Consider the following 25,397-nt stretch of genomic DNA (forward strand, 5'->3'; position numbering starts at 1 on the left):
TTAGGAATAAGAAATTGTCGTCAGTGAACATGAGATGAGTAATTGATGGCCATGAGTTGGCCACTTTGATCCCATATGAAGCCAGTTTCATTCTTCCACCATGCAAAGGAGCCTAGATATGTTTATAGTCTTGTTCCAACTTTTTTGTAGGAGGGGAAGTATTAGTATTTTTTTCGATTTTATTAAGGGAAATTGATAGCAATAATATCAATTATTTGTCACTTATCCAAAAATCACTCAAAATTCAAATATTGACACATTTAGTATCAAACGTGTCACGGAATCAACCAATTCGTGACTAAATATGTCACGAAATCAACTAGTTTGTGACTGATTTGGTATTAGATGCGTCAATATTTGAATTTTATGTGATTTTTTATAAGTGTCGAGCAAATGTTATTATTGTTGTCAATTTTCCTTTTTTTTAATGTTGGAAATTGGAATCGGGACAAAAAAATTTTGAGGCGAGACCAAGTGGTTTACTAACTACTACCAGCTTTATGCAAAAAGGTTTTACAATTCGTGTTGACTATAGTATCAGATTGGGCTAACAAGATTTACTTAACCTGTAACCTGTAAGTCATAACGAAACATAATATTTAATGTAATTTTTTTTAATGAAGATATGTACATGAAAACATACATAAATTCGTTAAGAAATATATATTAGAAAAATATTCCCCTAAATTTTTTTTTTGGTTAAAAAAAATTCCCCTAATTAGACTTGCTAAGTAAGGCAAGAGAGACTACGTGGCTCAAACGCAGCCAACCATACGCTAGTCTCTCTCTCAACAATGAAATGCCAGTCTTAACTCTGAATCTTTCGTTCAGAGCAAAAAAAAAAAAAAACTCTGAATCTTTCGTTTCAAAAAAAAAAAAAAAAAAAAAAAAAAAACTCTGAATCTCCAACTTCGCTTTTCCGTAGTACCATTCGCAATGTTTCTTGTCAAAGTACTCTCTCTCTCTCTCTCTCTCTCGTCATTTCTGGGTTTTTGTTTATTGCCAAAGTATTCACTCTCTCATTTCTGATTTATTTTATATAATTTTTGTGTATTTCTGCGACAGGCATGGAGATCAACCGCTTTTGGGATATATGGGTACCTCAATTTCACCAAATCTGGATTCATGTAAGCATTTCCTCGCTGATTCTTCCAACTTTGTTCCTCCTTTTACCTGGACCAAATTCACATTGCTTCTCCGAACCCATATGGTATTATCTTGCATAAGGCCTAAATTCTGCCCAAGAAAAATGGAATATCCTATGTTTTTTTTTTTTCTAGCTTCATGGGTTATTGTCTAATGTATATAACATGCACGTTCTTTGTCAAGTGAACATTCAAAGAATTTCAAGGCAGAGGACATGGAAACCCGAATAGAAGGCAAAAACTGCGTGGTGACCGGAGCAAACTCCGGCATCGGCTATGCCACAGCCCAAGGCCTCGCTTCACGGTTCGTACTCCTTTTTTTTTTTTTTTTTTAAGTTTTCGTTATAACTGTTACCATAATGGAGTTTTGAAATCCTTGTTTAAGTTTTCAGAGGCGCAAGGGTGTACATGGTTTGCCGAAACAAGGAGAGAGGAGAAGCTGCGTTGTCCGAAATCCGGTCCGCCACGGGAAACCGAGATGTTCATTTGGAGGTACTTCCATTTCTTTCTGAGATCATCGATTTTAGGCGAATAGATGATCAAATGATTCTTTTCAGGTGTGCGATATTTCATCTGTCAGCGATGTAAAGTCCTTCGCGACCAAATTGTCTTCCATGGATCAACCAGTTCATATTTTGGTAAACTCTCAGCTCTTTTTTTGGGGTCAGGTCTGGAACAAACAAATTACCATTTAAGAAACATGATTGATCTCAGCCATTGATAGGTTAACAACGCCGGCATACTTGAGCACGACCGAGTTACTACCCCACTAGGGTGAGTTCCTAATCACCAACCCAAGTCTGAGTAATATAATATCAAATAAATTAATCAGATTTAATTCTGAACTCTAGGCTTGAAATGAACTTTGCGGTGAATGTGTTGGGCACTTATGCGATGACAGAGTCGCTGCTTCCACTGTTGGAGAAAGCAGCGCCGGATGCCCGGGTCATCACCGTATCGTCCGGAGGTATGTACGCAACTCCGTTGACCAAAGATCTTCAGGTAAATTGAGTTCATTTCCGTTGACTTGCGCAATAAGTTAATGTATCGTAAACCAAAAAAAAAAACTAGTTCTAACTTTTTTTGTTTGGAATATGCTCGATGCAGTTCGAGGATGGCAAGTTTGATGGGGTGGCGCAGTACTCTCGAAACAAGCGCGTTCAGGTTTCGTAAATTTGATATTTTGTCTCCTTATTGATGACATGGTTGGACTATATTTTGTAATTTAGTGGGTCACATGTCAACAAGAACAACATAGCTAAATATTTTCTGTTTAATATGTACCGAATTCTCAGGTGGCACTAACGGAGAAATGGGCCGAAATGTACAAAAACAAAGGTGTCGGATTCTATTCGATGCATCCAGGTTGGGCAGAGACACCAGGTGTCACAAATTCCTTGCCCGGTTTCTCTAAATCGTAAGGAATTCAAATCTCGGGCATTAGATATTGGATTGTTTCTGGTTCTGACTCTTCAGATTATTTTTTTTTTTGTAGTTTGAGCGGAAAGCTTAGAACGAGCGAGGAAGGAGCGGACACAGTGATATGGTTGGCTCTACAGCCCAAAGAGAAGTTGGTTTCGGGTGCGTTTTATTTCGATAGATCCGAAGCTACAAAGCACCTGATGTTTGCAAGGACAAGCGGTTCACACTCTCTCATCGATTCGATCCTCGACACTTTACGTTCCTTGTCTGCAAACTCTTCTTAAAGCTCGAAGATCCGAGACAGAATTAGCGAAGCTCTTGTTATGTCACATGAGAGCCATCTAAAATTAGAGAATGTAAACCTTTGTTTGTCATATGGCATGGCAGTAATAAGAGAGGATGTTACTGTAATATTTACGTGATTGATTCACTCTTGTAAGAAGAAAGAAGCTCAGTATTATGAATATGGATTATTATTATTAGGAATACGCGTTATGTTGAGGGTTATGTCATTTAACACAAATGTAACTAAAAAATAAAAATATTGCACCAGCCGGGAATCGAACCCGGGTCTGTACCGTGGCAGGGTACTATTCTACCACTAGACCACTGGTGCTTCTATGACAAATATTTTTTTTTTTAAAGTAAAAGACATATATCATTAAGTAATCTGGTTTGTCGGTTACAAATTAATTATTCTGCTTTTGAATGTTATATAGTTTTCCAATCACCCATATGATGATGCTCTTTTTTTTTTCGAACTATTGAAGTGGATAAGAATAAGATAAGATCTAAAAAGAAAATAATAATAATCACTACTAAACTATTCAAAAGTCGCACCGACCTATGATATTTAATGTCCCAAGTTTGGACCCCTTCTTCTAATATCTAACCACTAAACGTTAGAAGACCTGAGAGCAAGAAAAAAAAAAAAACAAAGATAAAGAATATTATTATTTCACATTCAAACAAATCCATGAGTTTGAAGCAAACTTGTTATGGATGCTAGTCGAACTAAATATACACAATTCTGTCATCTTTTGTTTTTCCACCCACAAAAAAGAAAAGGTGGATCCAATGCAAGGAAATATACCAAAAGAGTGAACCAAAGAATTTACAGTCAACAACACAAAGCAATAAAAGACGGACAAATGAGTTGTATTTACAACGGAGTTTATATCTCCCTCCAAACATCTATATTATCATCATAAGCTATAAACACCACTGTAAATGGCAACATTTATAAGCAACAAAAAATAAAACGTGAAAATTCATCAAAGTAGCAGGAAATTCATTTTGAGCATCCCAATAGCTCTTTCTTTCTCAGCCTATACTGCCGAAACCTCTGCCTCGCGTATTCCATGTAGTCGAAATCGATGTTGTTCACGTAGTCCTGCACAAACAAATATATATATATATATATATATATATATATATTAATTTTCTTTTTTTCCCACACATGAACTGAGAAAGGGGTTTGAATTGAATCGCTCACCGAAATGATTCCCCATAAGCCCCAAAACATATGGTTTGCCAGAGTGTATCGCTCCGCATCGTTCAGAAGCTCGTCCGCTTCCGCGTCACACGTTTCTTTTCCTGCACAGACACACATTTATCAGTGTCTATATTTTCGAACCAGAAATTCAAAAAATGAAAAAAGAGAACATTTATCAATGTCAATCAAGATCATGAAAAAAAAAAACATAATGAAACAGAAAAAAAAAAAAAAGGGAGGGGCGGGCTAACCTGTGGAGCTCAGATATGCAACAACAAATCTGCGGCGCTCCTCCAAATCTATTGAAAGAAAAAAAAAATGCCCATAGTCAGGATCTAAAATATTAGCTGGAATTATTTTTTTTACTAAGAGGCCATTTTGTTTTACCAGGATACTTGTTATAGTCCAAAATATGAGGAGTGTCGGAATGGTAATCCGCTACCATTTCGCAGAAGTGATTAGCAATGTCGTATGCGATGGGATTGTAACTCGCGTACTCATAATCCTGGAAAAATATTCAAGTTACATTATATTCCAACGCATCTAATTTATGAAACATGTACGCACGTGTGTATTTAAAGACCTACAATTAGAGTGATAGCTCTTGTTTCTTCGTCCATCATTATGTTACCGTATTGCAGATCGTTGTGACAGAAACCGATTTCCTGACTCTCATGTGGCAGTTCTTTCTCCAACATTGCGATTTCCTTGTCTAGAGTTTCCAAGCCGAACTCTTTTGCGTCTTTTGCGGAGCACAGAGACTTGGCCGTGACAAGCCATTTCCTGGTTTTAAAAAAATTAAAAAGAATATATAAATTCACTATTCAAAAAAGAAGGAAATACTTCGTTGATGAGGATGTTGAATCTTTTTGTACATAGCGTGGTACCTAATTGTTTTCCAAAGATGAACATCTTTCTGAAATGGCATTTTGATGGTGTGGAAGTCTCTCATTTTTGCAGCGATAAGAGCGGATATCTCAGAATCACGGAGATCAGCAGCAGAAAGTGTCTGAAATCCTCAACAAATTCGAAAAAAAAAAAATCAATTTACAAGGATTGCAAGCACAGCAAACTAAAAACATATGATACCTTAGTCTTATAAAAAAAAAAAAAAAAAATCATAATGCAAAATTTGACTTCTTTTCTCACCAAGATCTGTCCTCCAAATGAGTACAACGAATTGAAGGATGCAATTCATTGAATTTCCCAGTCAACAAATTTATCAGTTCATGACAGAGAACAGAAAGTAAAGCATTTCTTGTGTTTCAACTTTCAAGTGTGTGAATTTTCACTGTGTTGGCATAAAGACAGAAAAAACCTTGCTTTTCACACAAGAATCTAGTTTGTCCGGATATAATTGAAACAAAAGGAATTTTTTTTTTCTTTTTTCCAATTCTTTTTCTTGAAAGGACACAAGAATACAGTCAAGATTCTAAGGCCACTGTGCTTTCCCTGATTTGATTTAAAAAAAAATGGGTTCTAATCTAAAGCAACTACATAACTTCTTCTCTAATAAAAAAAAAGCAACATTAATTTGACTCACTCTGGCGTGAATGAACTCTTCGATCCTCCCTTGGGTGAATCGGCCGAGAAGCCTGGGACCTTGGCCGTGCTTCGAGACGTACTCGAAGGTCCTGATCTCGTTGTCTCTGTCGAAGAAGACCTCGACTCCTTCGCCGTAGACCCGAACCAGAACTTTCCGAGGAAAGCCTCCGTGTTTGGTGGGCCAAGTGATCTGATAGACCTCGTTCGTCATAGCGCCTTTCAGGGGAACCAAGTAAAGGGGTTCCACGTCATCGAGCTCGTCGCCGTAATGAGAAGCCACAGACTTTATTATGCTCTCCAATTCCTCTGAAACACTCCCTTTCACATGCCCGTTTATCTTTATTGCCATTCCTGATTCCTCTCTCACTGAGCAACGATTCCAACAACACAATTCGTAATTGCTTTTGTTAATTCAACCCTATATCATAATTATTACCTACTTTCACTGTATAATACCGCGTTTAAAAATAAATAAATAAATAAAGAAATTCATCTCCAAGAATGAAAAAAAAAAAAAATAGACTCGGTCTTCTTGTTCTTCTTCCTTTTTTTGAATCTTGAAGGTTACAAAAGGATATTGAAAAGAGGTGGATTCGTATTTTCGACCCACTTTTGATTGTCTCGAATAACATACAATAAAGTCGATAAAAAAAATGAAACAGTAGACGAACCCAGATGAGAATAAAATAAAACCCAGATGAGAGAGGGGATATAGAAATTACCCAAAGACTGAAAGAAGGTTGAGCGAGGGTTGAAACTAGAACTGGCTTTGAAGCGAGAGAAAAAAGTCGACGACTTTGAAAAAAGGCTGTATCTTTTCAGAGCCAAGCGAGGGATTTGATGATGAAGATGATGATCGAAGATCTTTGAATTTATAGACTTTCGCATGCAAACAGCGAATTCCTTTCTGGGCCCACTAGGAAATGAACTAAATAAATTGGAAATTAGGACTAAAGAACCCATAATTTCTTTTCTGTGCAATTATAATACGTTTACCCGGGAATACGTGTCAGTTACGTGTTCACGCGGGTATTTTGCGGGGCTGTTAAAATCAACGATTTTCACACAATAACGTGGTAATGGAAATCCTATGAAATAGTGCCGATGGAATTAATGTAAAGAGATCTCAATGAAAATGGTACCAAAAAGCCTCAAAGATCGGGGGTCAACTAACGGGCCATTGGCAAGATGAGGTGTCTGACAGGCTTTTCCTTGATTTTCTTGAAACATGCAACGCAAGTCATATCTATGTTTATTTTTCACTTTATTTTGTCCCTCTCTTTTTGCAGTCCCTACTCCCTAAACTATTATATTAATATTAGTTGTTTCTCTTTTTATTTCATTTGAGTATCTCTTATTTTTTGAAATTTGCAAATTGTATTATTTATTTTAGATTTAGATTTGTACAGCGTCGTTTTCTTATCAAAATAATAAGTCAATTTAAATTACGACACGGACGCAATAAACTTTGTTTTATTGAACTGTGACTTTTTAAGTCGAAAAATTAATTCATAACTTAAATATGTAGGTCAAATTAAGTCATGGACCTTAAGAGTAAAAAAAAATAAACAGCGATCGAGATAAAGTAATTACCTTCATAATACCTGGGCTCAAAGAAGTGATCAAACTCATTTGGTCATATAAACAACACAAACTCTTTTTTTTCCATTCAAAATTCAAGTGATCAAAGAAGTTTAAAACATAATTTACCTTCAATTTTAATAGAGCTTTATTCATCACCAATATGTTTATTTCTCAGATAAGCATAATTATGAGATATATAATATTAAAAATGTATTTTAAATGAAGTTAAAACTTTTGTGTTGTGTTTACATATGTATTTTTTTTTAAATACTAATCGGTCCGGTCTGGTTTAGACCGCGGTTAAAAAAATTCGAAACTGGACCGGAGCAGTGAAATTTTGAATCATTTAAAATCGAATCGTTGGTCTAAAAATCAATGATTCATTCTGATTTACGATTTCACCGATTTTTTTTAGCGGCCATAATATGTTGCACTTGTGTTATTCATATGAGTATTTTGTCTTACAAATGTTACGCCTAATTAATAAAGGTTTAGTACAACTTTTTACTAATGTTAATTTAGTCACAAACTTTACCAGTTTATGGTTTGGAACTTGGATTTTCATAATGGGGCTTGGATGATAATGGAACGGCGCGAGTATATATGAACATTTGAAAAATACAGAAAACGTCCAAATAGGATAAGATAAATTTGAAAAAACTTACGCACAACCATCTTAAATTTATACTATATATAATAGAATAGCAAAATTATAGATGTGATATCAAAATTCACCTCAACAATCTCGAGCTTTAAAAAAGTTAAAGTCCGATTTTGATCCGTTAATTTTCGTTTTAAGTTCAATTTGCTCATGATACAGAAGAAGTTTGTAATCAGTAAAAGGAAGCTTTTACTATACTAAAGAAAGTACATTTGAGAGTACACCTCAGACCTTACATTGAGAAATAGAATGAAAGATTCTTAAATATATGAAAAGTATTAATTTTTGTGGTATGCCTGTTCTATTCATAGCCTCCATCTTGACCTTCGAGCTCTATATACTACAAAATACATGTCACCATTGAATTGATATTTTTCATTCAGCTCGCAACACGTGTACCTTATCGATCGGAAATGAGAGAGACGGTTGTGGAAGATACGTTTAATTGGTTTTCGAGAATTTGAGTAGCTTGTTAAATTTGTCTCCAGGCCTATTGCCCACACTGAGCTGCGACATGTGAGTTGGAGTCTTTAACGACATGATCTTAGGTTGGTCTCGTTTAGTTCATCTAATACGGTCTGAACATGGTCAAGACTAGTCCAATATGCTTGGGTCGCGAGACCAATCGCGTTGAGACTCAACATGAATTTTGTCATAAGGGGCGAAGTTTTACACCAACAATACACAAATTTGTATTTTAGATAAAAATATTTTGACCTTAAAATTCAGATACTCATATATAAAAAGATGAGGTATGTTGAATTATATATATAAAAAAACATATTGGAAGTTCGTGTGAAGAAAATCCACACGTGGAGGTGTTATTGGTGTGCAAATAATATAAAATTCACCTACTATGTACTTAACATAGTCTAGTTGGTAATTACGCACCATCTTCGAAGTGGAGATTGTGGGTTCAATCTCCACTAAGAGCAAAAGCTAAATATATATAATCTAATAGTGTTCTATAACAAAAATGATCTTATGTTTGGTAAACATTCGAGTTTAATATTTTTCAGGTTCAAAAACTATTCGTTCCATAAATTAATGCCACATTTCTCACCTGATAATACAGGAAGGCAAGAATAATAGCAAGATATTGCTTCTCAAGTCCAATAAGAACAAGCCTGTAAAATTAAGAGAATGATAGATATGTTTAAAAATAAATAAATAAATAAAACACGACCTATTATGGTTCAACTCAAGAATAACCCTTTATGTCGCTTATGATCGCGGAATATTGATGACAATTTTAAAAGTATGCAATAATCCCTCTTTTAGTGCTATTACTTTCTTCCACTTTAATTGGATATTGACATCCATTAACCAACCACCTCACATACTTTAAAACATGTCTGCTTATAGTTTTTAAAAATTAAAAAAAAAAAAAAAAAAAAAAAAAAAAAAAAAAAAGAACAAGAGAAAGAACGAGAGATTCGCTCCCTCTCTAAATGAAGATGTTGTTCAATCAAACAGTTCGTGCGCTCTTAACGGTGTGTGTGAACTGTGAGTCAGACACCAAATAACTCTGATATTTTGCTATATATATTTTCAATTAAAGAGTTACTGTATACGACTATCTTCATTTTTTCAGTGGATGGAAATCGCCACTATGGGACACCGAAATGCTATATGGTACTTCCTGTTCTGTCTTCTTCCGTCCTTCCAGTCACCACAAATTCTATATGTATGAAAGTGAAAATATCCGGTCCACCAATAGAAATATTCAGTTTCGGTTGTAGATTACTCTGGACCATTAGATTCCAACGGTCCAAATATACTAAAAAAAATATAAATAAATAAAAAAATGAGAAAGAATAGTGTTGAAAAGAACTGGAACAGAAATGGTCTATTCGCACCCTAGGCGGAAATGGAATTTCCACATCTAATCATCACCGAATTGAAAGTTCCATAGAAGTGCAGAGTGACGGAAAGAACCAGAATTCCGTAGTTCATGGCCAGTTAGCCAATTAGATAGATGGAAGTTTTTGGGGTTTGGAAAAGTACAGCTCACAACGCCACCTCAAAATCAGACCCTCACAATCAAACTATGGAGATATGACAATTAAACTATGGAGATCATTTTGGATCACAGGAGCAAAGAAAATAAAAAAGAGGAGAGAAAAGAGAATGACAGTTCAATACAGAACAGAACTGAATAAATTTTATCTAAAATGAGACTTTAAAATGTAATAAAAGGAGGTATGACGGCAATCCCAAAAGATAGGAACAAAAAAAAAACCTCTCCAGTTATATTTGCACGTTGAATTGAAACATATAATGTCTAGTCTGCCCATGTAAAAACTGTACTTGCTGCTTCTAATTATGCAACACTCCAAGGTGAAGGAAAATCCCACACCGATACCGGGATTTTTACAAGTGTTTTGGTGTATCCACTTTTATATCTTCAAAACCCATAACCAAGTGTTGCTTTAACCTGCATCAATACATTCATGATTTATAAAATTGTAGAGATTTGCTGAAAAAAGCTACACTTACCAAAGATTTTTTTTTTCTTTTGTCTGCGTGTGTAAATAAATACCTGCATACCTTGGGTGTTGAAAACTCCACCAAAAGGGAGGCAAAATTTCTGGTGAAACGAGACGTAATGCAAAGCCGTATTAGATGTGTATATATATGCATGCAAGTGAAAATGTTTGGTCTCTAAACTAGCCTTTCTAGTTTCAACTCTCTCATATATCATAAACTTGGTTGCTAGTCCAACGCAATTAAGCAGATACACGTAAGATACTATTATTTTCCTCTGAGCTTGAGATTGTGCGTAAAATCTCACTCTCATTCTCATCACAAAAATTGACATGTAACAAACTAAAAACAGAAGAAATCGCAACCAAATCCAATTTATTCCATGTCACTCAAGGCCTACCCTTAACATTATGCAATGTAAGCAAGCTTCGGCTATGCAAGGAAGAAAAACTAATCCATGAATTCGTTTCTTAGAATTTGAAACCTTCACTTGCAGATAATGTTGCAAGAATTAAAGTAAGCAAAGACAAATTTCGAGTATATAAAGCTAGAAGCAAAACCAAGAAAGTGAGTGAGAACTTCGAGGTTGCAGTTAATTACCAGTATTCTTAATCAAGATCTTCTTGCCGTGGCTCTGATCCAGAGTTCTGATTTCCCCTGCTTTCCCCATCACGATTCCCAGCATTACTCGTCTCCGAACTCGAGCCACCAAACGCACTGAACAGCCTCGGCAGCGAGATAGTAAACCTCCTTTCCACAGAGCGTGGTGTCGGAGGATTTTCTCCAGAAGCCTCTTCGCTTCCGCTTTCACTGCCTTGACCACCCACACCGCCCCCGACAGAGAAGCTAAAACCACCGCTAGCTGGCTGACTTTGATTGGCCGAGTTTGGGGCCGCGTCATCACGAGCTCTCTGCTCGTACTCGGGATCATCAGTCGGTAACTCGTAGCGACAGACAGGGCAAGAGTTGTGCAACTCCAACCACGGAATAATACAATCCGAATGGTAAATGTGCTTGCATGGCATCTGCTTAGCCTCCTCGCCGAGTTCAAAAGTGTCCTTGCACACTGCGCACTGGGAAGAGTCCGAACCCAGTAATTGCTCGGAAATCGTAATCACCGGAAGTCCTTCCACTGCAGACTTCGACGCCGGAGGCGTCCCATAACGGTTCGGGTCATTCTCCGCCAGATGTTGGATCAACTGCTCGAGGCCCGGGCCGAAGAAGTAGTCCCCGAGGTTTAGATTGGTGGGGACACGGAACCCGGCGGGGTCCCCGGGGTTTCCATCGATCACAAACTGAACATTGGCACCGTTGGCCCTTAGGGTCTGCAAGTAGTTTTGGAGGAATGCTACGGGGTTGAACACTTCTGGGTCCTGAAGTGAGGACGCTCGGTCGGGTCCACCGCCAAATAAGGCTGAAAGTTCGTCAGGAATTGAACCGCCTCCACCGTGACCCGTAGAGGAAGTTGTGAACATGAGAGGAAACCCACTAGCACCAAAAGGAGAACCTTCAGATGAAAACGAGAATACGGAAGCGGAGCTTGGGTTGGGAGTGGGGTCCGGGTTATCCATTTCTTCAATAAAGCCACCACCGCATACAGGGCAGATTAGATCCGAGGTTGGAGAGGGGGACAGGTTTATGGTGCGATTGCACTCATGGCAGAAGTAGAGTTGGGATGCAGCGCCACCCCCGCCAAAGTTTCCACCAGAAGATGACATATCGTTTGAGGAATCAAAGGAAACGATAGAGACAGAAATTAGATGGGCCTGATAGAATTTGCAGAGCTTGTACACCCACTGGCACGGAATTTGAGTGACCGCTTTAGATCTTTTGCTTTCTTCACCTACAAAACAGAGCTCATCGCTTAGATAGGAGACCGAAAAATAGTTTCCAATTGTTAGCAAGTTGAAGAGAATCATATTAATCTCATTATTTTCATACAATTAGGAATTTAGACACAATGTTATGGGTAAACTAGCAAGTGTAACTCTTGGTGGATTTTTTTACTCCAGTAAAGTAAATTGAAAAAGGCTTATTACTAACAAGTTATTAGGGAAGTTTAACAGTGCGACAAAGTACAAACCAGACGAAGTATTGATTTCTAGTCTATTAAACAAAGTGACAGAACTGACTTTCTTTTAAGCATGATGTGATACTTATATTCTTAAATCTTCGATGTCAATGCAGCGTGTAATTATTTTCCCTCTAAATGCAATATCAGTAAGCTAACAGATCAAACATCAATGCAGCTTCGCAAAATAATGAGTATGAAACAAACAATCTATATATGACGAACAATCTTTGACCATAATAATACAATCTATAATGATTAAGCTGCAGTTACACACATTTTCTGCACTTCAGTGCACTACCAGGTCTATTTGAGTGCTAGCCTATCTCAGAGGTACCGTTAAGGCGTTAACAAATGCGATTTTTTTCGATACAGAAGTCTACCATAAAATAAAAATGAAACTAGCTAGCTGATGCAGAATAGAAAGAAAGAAAAAAAAATTGGACGATACAAAAGTCTACCATAGAATAAAAATGAAACTAGCTGGTAGAGAATTTGGAAAAAAAAAAAAAAGCAACCATCTCTGGACAATTATCGCATGATTTCATCGGGTGAGTATGTGTTGACTAAATATGGTTCCTAACTATAATATAACAGTTAGACAATAAGATTGCCAACAATCTTCCCTTTTTCAGTTTACAAAATTTTTCTTGAAAACACACTCCACTCAAAATGAAAACTTCCCCTCCACTTCCCTTAACTCGTTTAACACACTCAACCTTGGACTTAAGATGCTTAGAGCGAATTAACTGCCTCACAGTGACTGTCGTGTTTAGTTATGATATTTCTATCAACTATAAATCAATATACACTTTAAACACATGATTCTATATTTCTTCCCAGACCAACTCTAAGAAAAACAATAGAACCATCAAAGTAGATTCCACTCAGAAACTACCAAAGATATTTCTTTAAGAAAATATGGCATTAATCAATGTCCCAACCCTCCAAAACTTACTGTGCGTGTGCTCACTTGATTATTCCTTACAACCCCCTTGGCACTCATGTGAAAGCAAATATACAGAACTGGAATCTATTTCTTCAGCAAAATATCAGACCGCAATAGAAAGCAAAAAAGTCAAAACTAAGGCTGACAACTAAGGTTAGGATTGGAAGACCAAGTTATCAGTAGCACAGAGTCGGAAAACATTAAAAAAAACACTATTGGACTATCATAGATTGAGACATAAATAATCCAAATTCAGTACAATTCGACATTGACCGCCTTTCCAGACCGACTCTAAGAAATTACAATCGAACAACCAACGTAGATTGCACTAAAATGTTACCAAAGATAATTTATTGAAGAAAACACGCCATCAATCGATGTCCTAACCACTCCAAAACTTACGGTACGAGTTTGATTTTTTTTCTCACAAACCCTTGGCATTAATGCGAAAGTAAACATACAGAGCTGAAATACATTTCCTCAGCAAATTATTAGACCGCAAAGGAAAACAAAAAATGATAACCAAGGCTAACAACTAGGGTTGGGATTGAAAAACAAAATTAGCAGTAGCACGGATCGGGAAAAAATAAAAATCATTGGAAAATTATAGATTAGAACATAGATAATTGAAATTCACCACTTAATCCGATATTGATCGTCTTGAAGAAAAGTTCCCGATCGACCATTCACTTTCCTTCAAAATTATAAAAAGGCAACGCCGAAATGAACGAAGGTAATGACAGAACGAACCTGAGATGAATCGCGGCCGAGCTTCGCCGAATTTCGTCGGAGATAGGCGGGGATGGATAGAGGAGGACGAATAGAATATGTGTATGTGTAATATTAAGAGAAAGAGAGAGAGAGAGAGAGAGATTTTGGTTGGGGTGAAAAACGATCAATGGCTGTCTATTTAAGAAATGAATACGTGGATTATTCTAGAACGTCAGATCAAAGAGCGAATGGGTGAAGATCGGACAGTCCTAACCTCGCAGCTCCCAATCCAATACTTGCATTTCCCAGCCGGGTCCGGGCTGAGTATATTTCTCGCTAAATGGTCTATTGCTTCGGGTCAAGCGGAGCATTTGATTTTCCCTCGATTCCTTTTTATTGAATTTTCCCTCATTTCTCTCTATGTGGAGCTAGATTTTAAACATACTTGAAAAAGTTTGTTAGCTTACGAATCTAACATTTTAAGTGGCATAGTCTTGTAAGATTTTTCTATTATTTTTAATTTTAACTCATTTTTAAAGATGGTTATTTGAAGAGAAAACTGATTTATATGTACAAAATATCTTATATTCGTTTTTTAAACACAAGTAATGGAAAATATCGAAAAGTTATTTTCGTCTTTTTATTTTGGTAAAAATTCGACCTAAAATATGAAGAAAAAAAATCAATTTTTATCATCAAACAAAGCATCATTTTTTTTTAAAATGTTCCTGATTTTCTTCATCAATAAAACTAGGGCTGTACAAAACCGAACCGAAAATCGAATAAAATCGATATCCAAACCGAACCGAAACCGAAATTTGGAGCCACATCAGCGAACCGAAATTCGGATTCGGGTAACCGATCCGGTTTACAAAACTGGACCGGATATCGGATTTGATTTTGGGAAAATCTGGATATCGGTTATTTAACTGATTTTTTTTTAATTAAAAATAAATATATATTGAAAAAAAAAAAAAAAAAAAAAAAAAACTTCTCATATATCAGCTCCTACTGTTACTACAATTTCATTATGTGATCTATAAAGGTAACATACAAATTCAATTGTTGTATGGTTTATTATGATCATTAGGGTTGTAATTTTAATTTTATATTATGGTCTATTAGAAAAATAGCCAACTTAAACGTTTGACATTGTTAAATAGCCAACATTTGGTAAATCTTTGGAAAATAGTCACTTTCAGACGTAAATCTTATGTAAATAACCACTTTCATATACCAAACGTTGACTATTTATCTAAGATTTACGTATAAAAGTGGCTATTTACTTAAAATTTACCAAACGTTGGCTATTTAGCAAAGTCAAATGTTTAATATGGCTATTTTCCTAATTTTTTTTTATTTATATTATGATATTTACATGTGTAGGTAGTTGGAGACGAGTGTCCTTTTAAATTTTATTTTTTTACTCAGTTTTAGATTATGTATTGTCATTTTAGAGCTTTATAAGAGTTGTTTGTACTCGTTTTTTTGAATTTTTACAAACCGGATTTGGATTTTAAAAACTGGATATCCATTTTATAAAGAGATTTGTAACTAACTAGACTACTTTAAACATGTGATTTTGGATCTAGCCTATGTTTGACAATTTTTAGGGATATAGTCAAATGACTTATCTGGCAATAATTAAGGTCTGATTTGCCCTTATTTATTAATAAATTCGTCACTTTCTCTCTCCTATTTTTTTTCAAATAATTTTTTTTGCATCAAAACTTCAAAAATTTGTATCTTTCTCATACGAACTCGAAATTGAGTGATTTCAAATACTACAAATTCGTGGCGTCGATATCTTCAAAAATAGACCCAATGTGTTTGATGAAAAATTATGTTTAATGCATCATATTTACATTTCCATTTTGTTTTATAATTTCAAAAAATTTCCGTTATTTCCATATTTAAGGTAGATTTTTCTACATCTATGGTATTAAACATTATTTTTCATCAAACACAATGGATCTATTTTTGAAGATCTCGGCGTCACGAATCCGTATGATTTGGAATCACTCAATTTCGAGTTCATATGAGATAGATTTGGTTTTTTGAAGTTTTTATGTAAAAAAATTGTAGGAAAAAAATATGAGAGAGAAAATGACGAATTTATTAATAAATAAGGGTAAATAAGACATTAATTATTGCCACATAATCATGTTGGCTATTTCCCTAAAATTTGTGAAACATAGGCTAAAAACAAATTTCATAGTTTCATTTTGGCTATTTCGCAACAATGCCCTTTTATAAATCTGGATATTAAACTAGATCTAAAATTTTACAAATTGGATAACCGAATTTTAAAAATTGGATACTGGACTGGATACTGAATTTAAAAAAACAGATAACCGAATATTCGGATAACCGAATTTCGGTTTTAATCTAAATTGGACCGGATACTGGACCGAGTTTTTAAAAACCGAAAATTCGGATTCGGATACTAAAAATGTCAATAACCGAACCGAACTTATCCAATTTCACCCCTAAATAAAACATCAAATGAATATTCATGAATAAATCGTATCTTCACTTCAACAGCTTAATAATCACCACAAACTGCATCACCATCACCGACCAATGCACAGACTCCACCGGCAATGCACAGACAAACACGCTAACAAGGAGGAGAGCCTGAGATATGGCTGTCGTATCTTTGTTCTTCATCTCTGCAAAACACGAAGTTCAATTACAAAACCAATAAACGTGAGAGAGAGAGAGAGAGAGAGATTTCAGCAATAACTAACTCATGTTTTAATAGTAAGAAATAAATTATTAATTTATAAACAAATAATGAATATATGATTTGAATTTGTTTTCTTATACACTACCCGAGAACACATTAGGTATTTGCTCACGCTGATTCCCTTGCCACCTCAACGATATGGCTATTTGCTTAAAGATTTCAAAATCATGACTAAAATAAAATCATCATGTTTGAAGTGGTCTAATTACATATATTTTTATTTTCATTTTTTTAAGTTTAACTTATTATCAAATTCATGAATAAAATATTTAACAAACTAAGGGATATATAAACTATAGTTTCGTCTCTATGGATGATAAAAGCAACAAAACAAGCAAATATCTATTAAGATAGCTCTATCGGCTTAACAGTTATTTAAATTTTAAAATACGAAATTCTTTATTGAGAAGGAAATATTGTTTTTCTGTTGTTGTCTCGTGTTATTAAGACGGCATCATCGTTATAATATGTCCACTGATATGATATGAACCTATTATAATGACATAATTCATCGATATTGCCGTCCTAAAATGCGCGTATCATAACGACAATAAATAGCTGTAGATACGATTTATGTCATTGGCCTATATATGCCGCAGTGTTATTCAAGTTAGAGAGAAGATCTTCGCTAGCCTCAAAATAATCATCTTGTCATTGGCCTATAGAATATGAAAAGATAAGGGAAATTAAGGTTTTAAAAATAATAACAGAGAATAGGATTACTTAATTGACTATTAATATAAAATTTCTAAAAACATTGGTATGTTATATAATTAACTAGTATTACAGCACTAGTTTTTTTGCAATATATTTTTCTAAATTTAACAATGGTAATATGTATATTATATATATATATATATATATATATATATATATATATATTTTCTAAATTTAAGTAAAATATTGCAACTATATTTAGCTTTCAGAAATATCATATTTCGTCTCCCAGTTTACTGTTTTTTAATTGAACATTCCCTCAAATAAAGTTAAATGCAAATAAAAATATGGTTCTAATTATTTTATTTTTTTTAATTTCACTCGTATATATTATGATAGTTCTATCCATTAAGGTCATCTCCAACTGAAACTTCATTTTTTTACAAATGCAGTAAGATTGAGCTCCAATCGAACTATAACTCACTCCTAAATACTATTTTGGAGAGAGAAAGAATAGTAGCAATATATAGTGCGGTACTATTAATTACTGCAAACATGTTTCAGTGATTACACTTTTGACCTTTAATTTTATTTAATTATACAAATGGCCAAAAATAAAAATAAAATATTTTATGTTTACCCCCAATTTAATAGAGAGAGAGAGAGATTTAAAAAATTCTAGAAAATTTGAGAAGAAAAAAATAAGATTACTTTAAAAATAGCTTATATATAATTTTTAGTAATGTGTAGATATGAAAATCTATGGATGAAAATACAACTTGTGGAATAATTCATTCATGTGTTTTGTTGTAAATGTGTATTTATATATTTCAGTGAATGTGTATTAATATTTAAATTATTTATGGAGTAATGTAAATATTTAGCATTAGAATAATTCTAAATTAAAGTGATTTAGTTGAAAAACAACAAATAAATTAAGGGTATAAATAAGAGATAAATGGAATATCAACATAATATATATTATATATGCAGTTGAAAATGGAGTTCGATTGGAGATGAGTTTATCTTTGATGTGAAATTTGCTGCAACGAAGAGAATAATTTGCAATACTCGGTTGGAAATGCCCAAACAAGAAAACTATGCTTAGTAGGTCAGTTGAAACGTTTAGATTGCAATGCAGTCCACGTTTGTAAGGTTTTTTTATTAAAAAAATAGCCAAATGAATCACGTGGCATTAATTATCAAATAGAGATTGTCTTTTTATCCCTTATTAATGAATCCGTGTAAAAATATTCTCTAATCCCCATTTGACAAGTTTTTTATAACATACAAATCACTAAGAACTGGTATCAATTACGTTTTAACATTTGACTTTATATCAATTTAAATTTGGTACTTGAAACATAATGTGAAATTTTGTTTGTCTGCGCCGTATTCGTTATTTACCAAAATTAACCATTGTTACAGTGGGCTACAAAATTAACCACTACAATTTTATTTTTTTTGCATGCACCGAATTCATTATTTTCCAAAATTAACCACTATAGAGAGATGGGGAAAGAGATAGAGAGACAGATAGAGAGAGAGAGGGAGATAATTGTATATACATGCAACCAATACACAATTACTAAGGTATTGTTCGACCGTATTCCCTACATCGACAGAGGGTTTTTTAGCATACATATAACAAATATACAATTAAGTAGTATGTATACATGTATTAAATATTAGAATACTTAATTAGACATCAATATAAATTTGTTGACCTATACACAAAAATCAAACTCGTAACAATGACACATTAGACAAAACGATTAAATAAGGGTAAATTTTATTGACATTTCACTGGGCACACGAGCTATTTTCGATATAAAACGATTACACACGATACTTTTGCGATAACTTTATAAAACCCACTACCACGATATCGTTGAATTTTTACTATATGTATGAAACAAGGTTACTATATGTTGTTTTTACTATAATCGAGTATGTTATTTTTACTAAATGGTGAGTAGATCACCTACGTGAATAAGAAAATAAGGTTACTAAAACTTATCTCCTTAACACATTCAAAAATAAAATTTCAATGGAAGAAAGTTAGTGGAATTGGAAGATAAGGTACTAGACGATTTGTGAACGGTTAGAATAAAAAGATATTGAAAAGCATGTATTGAAAAAGAATCATTTATAACATTCGAGGTAAGTTAAGAAAAAAAAAAAAGTAAAGTCTTATAAGAATATTAACATTTTGTGTCCCATTTATCAGCTGTCTTAAGAATATATTCAACCCACATTCATGAACCATAAACTAACATGATAATAATAACAATTTAAAAACATGTTAGTTTTTAGACATGTGGAGTAATAAAATCACCTCATTATAATAAGAAAACTTACACTAAGTAGAAACATTTAGATTGTATTTAAGATAATATTTTTAGGAACTAGCCAAATGACTTGCATGTCATTCAATTATTATTATTATTATCTTTTTTTCGAAATAGAGATTATCTTGTTTATTCCTTATGAAATAATTTGTGTAAAATGCTCTCCCCCGCGTTTAACAAGTTTTTTCTACACAAACATCAATAATATTTTATATCCATTATGATTTTTATATCCCGTAATTTTAGAAAGTAGTTATTTTTACATCTCGTTATTGATTACTCCAATTTGGAATATGAAACATAATTTGTGTGAAATTTTTTCTATATGCGTCATACTCATTATTTGCAAAAATTAACTATTGTTTAAAATGGGCTACAATATTAACGATTACAATGTGTTTATCTGAATGCGCATAATTCGTTATTTGTCGCAACTAATCGCTATAAACTTGTATGAACATATAAAATGGTTACAAAATTTTAGTTATTTTTAGTACGATTGTAGTTATTTTTAGTACGATTGTTTGGAAAAGAATATTGGAAGAGAGAGAAAGAGAGAGCGTGTGAGAGAGAGAGAGAGAGTATTAAAAATAACTAACTGCTAATAAGAAACGTGAAATATAGATTAGATCATTTTTTTTTTAAATTGATAGATTTTCTGTTTTTGAATTCGTTCAGTTTCTATTTATTTATTTTGAAAGCGTGGACTACTAAATATAAAGGTAATGGGGTACTTATCAACTTGTTTATTTTTGTTAACGATTAGATTGCAAAATTAGTCAAATGCTGACTAGTTATTTTACAAATTTAATGTTTGCAAATAGTAATTTTGCTACATTGTCATTGGCTCTTTGCTATCATATTTGTTTCAAATAAACCTTCTATAAATCTCTCTGATAAATAAACTTTGTCAGTGGTGTTTCAACTATTTGTAAAAATGACTCATTTTTTTTATAAAGTTCCACAAGCTAACATTTAGATTATGAAATAACCAACTCGCTTAATAACTATAAATTGTTACAATGAAAATAGAATATTTATTTAATTACTTATTTCTCATACGACAAGAAGTGGAGACTAAAACAATAGTATGCTCTAGCTCTATTGCATGAATTTCCTTTTCCTTTCGATATCTTTTGACCATATTTCTCCTATTGACATCATCGTCATAATATAATATAATTTGAACAAAGACAAATTTAAAAAGTTTTATTTAATTAGTTTTTTTTTTCACAAGACAAGAAGTGGAGATTATGCAACAATAGTAGGCCCTAGCTATAGGAAATGGATTCCCTTTTGATATCTTATGACCATATTTCCCCCATTGATAATCATATCACGATAAAATATAATTCCAACAAAGACAAGTTGAAAAAAAAAAATATGTTTAATTATTTTATCACATGAGAAATAGTGGAGACTGTGCAATGATAGTATGCTCTAGCACCAGGGCATGGATTTTTTTTTATCATCATATTTTGACCATATTTCCCACATTACCAATATATTAAAGTTTTTAGTATGCATGCAATTAGTGTAGAATTAAGTAGTATGTATGCATCTATAAAACATCATAATATTTTAATAATACATATGTTTACATTTGTTGAACTATATACAAAATTTAAAGAGTTTTATAAGCAACTAGGCCACCTAAAACGTTAGGTTTGGGATCTAGCCTATGTTTGGAGTTTTTTAGGGAAATAGTCAAACGTAATAGGTGGCAAATTATGTGTTACTTTTTTGTCATCAGTTTTTTAATTAGCATATTTTTTTTCCTTTTTTTGTGCGTTAATTGTTCCTGATACGTAGGAGGCAGTTATTTTGCTTTTGAATCATTATCCACGTTCACTCTCTCTCTCTCTCTCTCTCTCTCTCTCTCTCTCTCTCTCTATCTCTCTCTCTCTCTCCAGCCACTCCGCAAATCGGATCTGGGCGTTTTTTCTCTCTCTCTCTCTCTCTCTCCAACCCGAGCGTGGCTGCGCCCGGCGAGATCGGCACCGGGTGGCGTCGGCCTAGGAGCGCCGGGGAGAGCCGAGTCGACCGGCGTGGAGGCGTGCTCGGCGAGGCGGGCCCGGGCGAAGGTGCGCCGGCCCTCGTCGGCGCTGTCTGCGCCGGAAGCATCGCCAGAGGAGACCCAGGCGGCTCTGGGGGCGCGCGCGGCCTGGGTGGAGTCGCGCAGGTCGAGCCGAGCGCTGGGATGGTCGTGTCGGCCCTGGGCGGCGACACCGAGACTGTTTGGCAGGCGAGCGGCGGCGATGGAGGCCCGGGCAGCCTGTGCCCGGCCTTCCCCGATGGGAGGCGCACCTTACAATTAAGCTTCTGTAGTATATTATTTACAATTATTTCCATTTATTTCGAAACTAGATCTGGGTTTTTTTTTAACCCAGATCTCAGATCTGGTTTTTAAAAAAATAGTACAGACTGTGTTGTTACAGATGATTTATTTACAGTTATTTCCATTTATTTCCATTCAGGAATGAGATAATTTCCAGTAATTTACGTTTATTATCTGTGTTGACAGGTTCTCAACAGTAACGCCAATCTTGGTGAGCCGTTCTAGATTAGCGTGCCACGTATAACAATTTTGAAATTTTCTGTTATTTTATATTATTATTGCCTATTATTTAATATAAATATATTCATTATTTCCATTTGATTAAGTAAAATGGCAAATTAGTCTATTAATTATTGACACCTAAACACGTTGGCTATTTCCCTACAAGTTATGAAACATAGGCTAAAAACAAAATCTATAGTTTCAAAGTGGCTATTTTGCTACAATGCCCAAATTTAAATGGATAACAATAAAAGGTTATACAAAACGATAACTACACGTAATTTTCGCGGTAACTTATAAAAATTAACTACCACATGTAACTTCCATATTTATTTTTTAGTATGTTATATTGATGTAGTGGAGATATTGTTGAATTTCTACTATATGTATGAAATAGTTACTTATGACCGGCTAGAATAAAAAAAAAACGTTGAAAAACAAATATTGAAATAGAATCACGTAAATTTTGAAGTCAATAAGACATACGAAAAATAAAGTCATATATGTATATTAATAAAGGCATAGTGTCTTATTTATCACCAATTTTTCTTACGTAAATATCTAAAAAGTTAAGAATAAATATGTACTTAGTGTACACACGACATTTTAATTGATAATAATATTCGAGCAAATCAATAAGATTTGTGTTGTGATAGATGAATGTCGTATTAGATACTACTGATAGCTCATACAATGTGTGCTTATATATTATATTTTATCATTTTAACTTTAGGCTCGTGCATGTTGCAGGGTAAAATAAGATGTTAAAATATTATCTCTCCTTAAACTGAAAGTTACATTAGGTTTGAAAAAAGATAATCGATCTTATAACATTGTTTTTAGAAAAAAACATGAATTTTACTAATAATCATTTTAAGTCACTCTCCAAGTCTGGCTATATGATCACATTATGGATAGTATTCAAACATGTCGAGTATTAATAATTATAATAATAATCCAATAATAATATTTATCCACATATATAAAAAAAAAATTAGTTTGCTATCATGTTGGAATTACCTCAAATAGAGAAGATGTTTAAAACGGTAATATTCAACGAACATTCATGTACCATAAACTAACACGGTAATAATAACATTGAACGACATGTTAGTTTTAAACATGTCGAGTAATAGGATTTTCTCATAATAATAAGAAAAAATTACACTAAATAGGCCACTAGAAACATTCATATTGCAATTCATCCAACTGTTGTAAATTTTTTGAAAACTAGCCAAATGGCTTACATGACATTTATTATGAAATAGAGATTTTCTTTGTTATTCCTTATGAATCTGTGTAAAAAGGCTCTCTAGCCAACGTCTACTAAGTTCTGTTAAATATCAATTATGTTTTAACAAATTATTTTTATTACGATAAATTTAAGAAGCAATTACTTCATATTTCGTTGTTGTTAATTCAATTTAGTATTTGAAACTTAAAATGTGTGGAACTTTGTATGTATACATCATTTTCGTTATTTAAAAAAAAATTAACGATTGTTTACAATGAGCTGCAACATTAACCATTACAATGTGCTTGTCTGCATGCGCTAAATTCGTTATATACCAATAAACCATTATCAACAAAATAGGGAACAAGATTTCAGTTATTTTTTAATGTGATGTTTTGAAAAAGAATATTATATATATATAAATATATATATATATATATATATAGAGAGAGAGAGAGAGAGAGATAAAAAGTTCAAAAATAACTAATTGCTAATTAAAAACGTGGAATATGAATTGTTTTATTAATATTATTGATTTATTTTCCTTTTAAAATTAGTTCAATTTCATTTTTATATTTATTTTGAAAGCGTGGGCTGGTAAATATGAGGATATTATGGTACTTATTATTTTGTTATTTTCGTTAATGACTAAATTACAATAGTAATCAAACGTTAACTAATATACAAAATTATATTAGGTCGACGCTTGAGCCTAATCTTATCCTATCCTTCCACTGGCCCTAGGCTAACATTACATGCCGATAAAGCCCTATAGATAGAATTCAACGACTCGTGTCTTGCATTAGTTAAGAGTGAGTTACGAAAAGTAATATGGTGTTTTTAGTCTTGAAACGACATTATTATTCTGAACATTTGACATTCGAGAGCGTAGTGAACTTTCTTTTTTACCAATCTTTACTTCGTGACATATTTCACACACATAGGAAATTTAGAATGAGAGAATGTTTTCTTGCAATAGTGTCAATATATATATATATTTTTTTTATCTCCAAGTTGACTTGAGTTTAGAATTTTCTTTCATATCTTTAGATTGAAGCATTTGACAAATACTTGACATCGCTATGAGTTTTGTGATCACCGATTGCTTGTAGTGTATCTTTTTTTTGGTGTTTACCTGTAATGTATCTTGTTTAGTTTTTGTGAATAGCTTGATGACAAACAATGGTTCAAGTTTAATGATATGTAATGAGCGTGTTTTATACACATAAATCTCTTTCGAGCTTGAATTTAGCTTGTTCTCAAATGTTTTAATGAATTTTTGAAGTATGTATGGTGAATGTTATGTTTTGGGCTCAAAATGTAATGACGCGATCCCATTCAAGCCGTTTGGAACTATTTAAGAGCAACGGGGGTTAAAATGAGTCAAACATAAGCTTTTGGGGTAAAGAAATCGAAATTTTGGGTCCACCCCGCCGCAAACGCTTTATACCGCGTCGCGGTCCCATCCAGGAGGACACCATTCTCACTCCGCACATGGACCCCTCTTTCGCGCTGCAGTGTCACGAATCTTGAGGTATTTTATTTTAATTTTTGGAGTGATTTGGAACATTGGATCTCATCCAAAGACCCAAATTGCTCATAAATTCACCATGTAACCTATATACACGAAATTGAGAACCTAAAAACACACTTTAGCTTTTGATTTATAAATTATACTAATGTTTGGCTAGTTTGTTTAGAGCTTTTGGACAAGGAAAAAGGATTTCGACCTAATCGACGACCTGACGAGCTTTTCTTCACCAAATTAACTAGTTC

The 25,397-nt window shown here is 33.8% G+C and overlaps 3 protein-coding genes and 1 non-coding gene across 7 annotated transcripts; 1 reads left to right on the forward strand and 3 right to left on the reverse strand.

Moving 5' to 3' along the window:
• The first annotated feature begins 750 nt into the window (after positions 1–750).
• On the forward strand, positions 751–2,852 carry LOC149391307 (NAD(P)-binding Rossmann-fold superfamily protein). Of its 2 annotated transcripts, XM_089619125.1 has the most exons (11): positions 769–810; positions 848–951; positions 1,066–1,127; positions 1,330–1,449; positions 1,538–1,637; positions 1,703–1,783; positions 1,870–1,919; positions 1,997–2,147; positions 2,253–2,309; positions 2,441–2,562; positions 2,641–2,852. In XM_089619125.1, exons 2-11 carry the CDS (start codon positions 937–939, stop codon positions 2,849–2,851), a joined length of 969 nt encoding a protein of 322 aa, XP_089475251.1. In that variant the 5' UTR covers positions 769–810; positions 848–936; the 3' UTR covers position 2,852. The 2 variants fall into 2 exon arrangements, with proteins under 2 accessions (XP_089475250.1, XP_089475251.1); XM_089619124.1 differs by having other exon boundaries at positions 751–951.
• Positions 2,853–3,112: 260 nt separating this feature from the next.
• On the reverse strand, positions 3,113–3,183 carry TRNAG-GCC (transfer RNA glycine (anticodon GCC)). The gene has a single exon. It is a non-coding gene; the product is annotated as a tRNA-Gly (tRNA).
• Positions 3,184–3,668: 485 nt separating this feature from the next.
• Positions 3,669–6,540, reverse strand: LOC149391309 (putative choline kinase 3). Its single transcript, XM_089619123.1, has 8 exons — positions 6,330–6,540; positions 5,606–5,973; positions 4,950–5,071; positions 4,650–4,845; positions 4,450–4,567; positions 4,314–4,361; positions 4,063–4,163; positions 3,669–3,960 (listed from the first exon to the last, which is right to left on the reverse strand). Exons 1-8 carry the CDS (start codon positions 6,493–6,495, stop codon positions 3,859–3,861), a joined length of 1,221 nt encoding a protein of 406 aa, XP_089475249.1. The 5' UTR covers positions 6,496–6,540; the 3' UTR covers positions 3,669–3,858.
• Positions 6,541–9,983: 3,443 nt separating this feature from the next.
• On the reverse strand, positions 9,984–14,250 carry LOC149391310 (RING/U-box superfamily protein). Of its 3 annotated transcripts, none has more exons than XR_016300231.1 (4): positions 14,110–14,250; positions 10,940–12,182; positions 10,395–10,442; positions 9,984–10,289 (listed from the first exon to the last, which is right to left on the reverse strand). XR_016300231.1 is itself a non-coding variant. In XM_089620554.1 (4 exons), the coding sequence occupies exon 2, from the start codon at positions 12,055–12,057 to the stop codon at positions 10,948–10,950; it is 1,110 nt and encodes a 369-aa protein (XP_089476680.1). In that variant the 5' UTR covers positions 12,058–12,182; positions 14,110–14,250; the 3' UTR covers positions 9,984–10,289; positions 10,403–10,442; positions 10,940–10,947. The 3 variants fall into 3 exon arrangements, 2 of the variants coding, with proteins under 2 accessions (XP_089476680.1, XP_089476681.1); XM_089620554.1 differs by having other exon boundaries at positions 10,403–10,442; XM_089620555.1 differs by lacking the exon at positions 10,395–10,442.
• Between the last annotated feature and the right edge of the window lie 11,147 nt (positions 14,251–25,397).

Source organism: Urtica dioica, chromosome 7, assembly GCF_054948205.1.
Source record: "Urtica dioica subsp. dioica isolate 48M chromosome 7, U.dioica_male_clone48M_v1_H2, whole genome shotgun sequence".
In the NCBI taxonomy this organism is placed as follows: domain Eukaryota; kingdom Viridiplantae; phylum Streptophyta; class Magnoliopsida; order Rosales; family Urticaceae; genus Urtica; species Urtica dioica.

Coding starts and splice junctions, on each gene's coding strand:
- LOC149391309 (XM_089619123.1), bottom strand. CDS start 6,495: ATGCGAAAGTCTATAAATTCAAAGATCTTCGATCATCATCTTCATCAT. Junction 5,072..5,605: donor AAGAGTTCATTCACGCCAGA/GTGAGTCAAATT, acceptor TGAGGATTTCAG/ACACTTTCTGCTGCTGATCT. Junction 3,961..4,062: donor GCTTATGGGGAATCATTTCG/GTGAGCGATTCA, acceptor TTGTTTGTGCAG/GACTACGTGAACAACATCGA.
- LOC149391307 (XM_089619124.1), top strand. Junction 1,128..1,329: donor TTCACCAAATCTGGATTCAT/GTAAGCATTTCC, acceptor TTCTTTGTCAAG/TGAACATTCAAAGAATTTCA. Junction 1,920..1,996: donor CGAGTTACTACCCCACTAGG/GTGAGTTCCTAA, acceptor TCTGAACTCTAG/GCTTGAAATGAACTTTGCGG.
- LOC149391310 (XM_089620555.1), bottom strand. CDS start 12,057: ATGTCATCTTCTGGTGGAAACTTTGGCGGGGGTGGCGCTGCATCCCAA.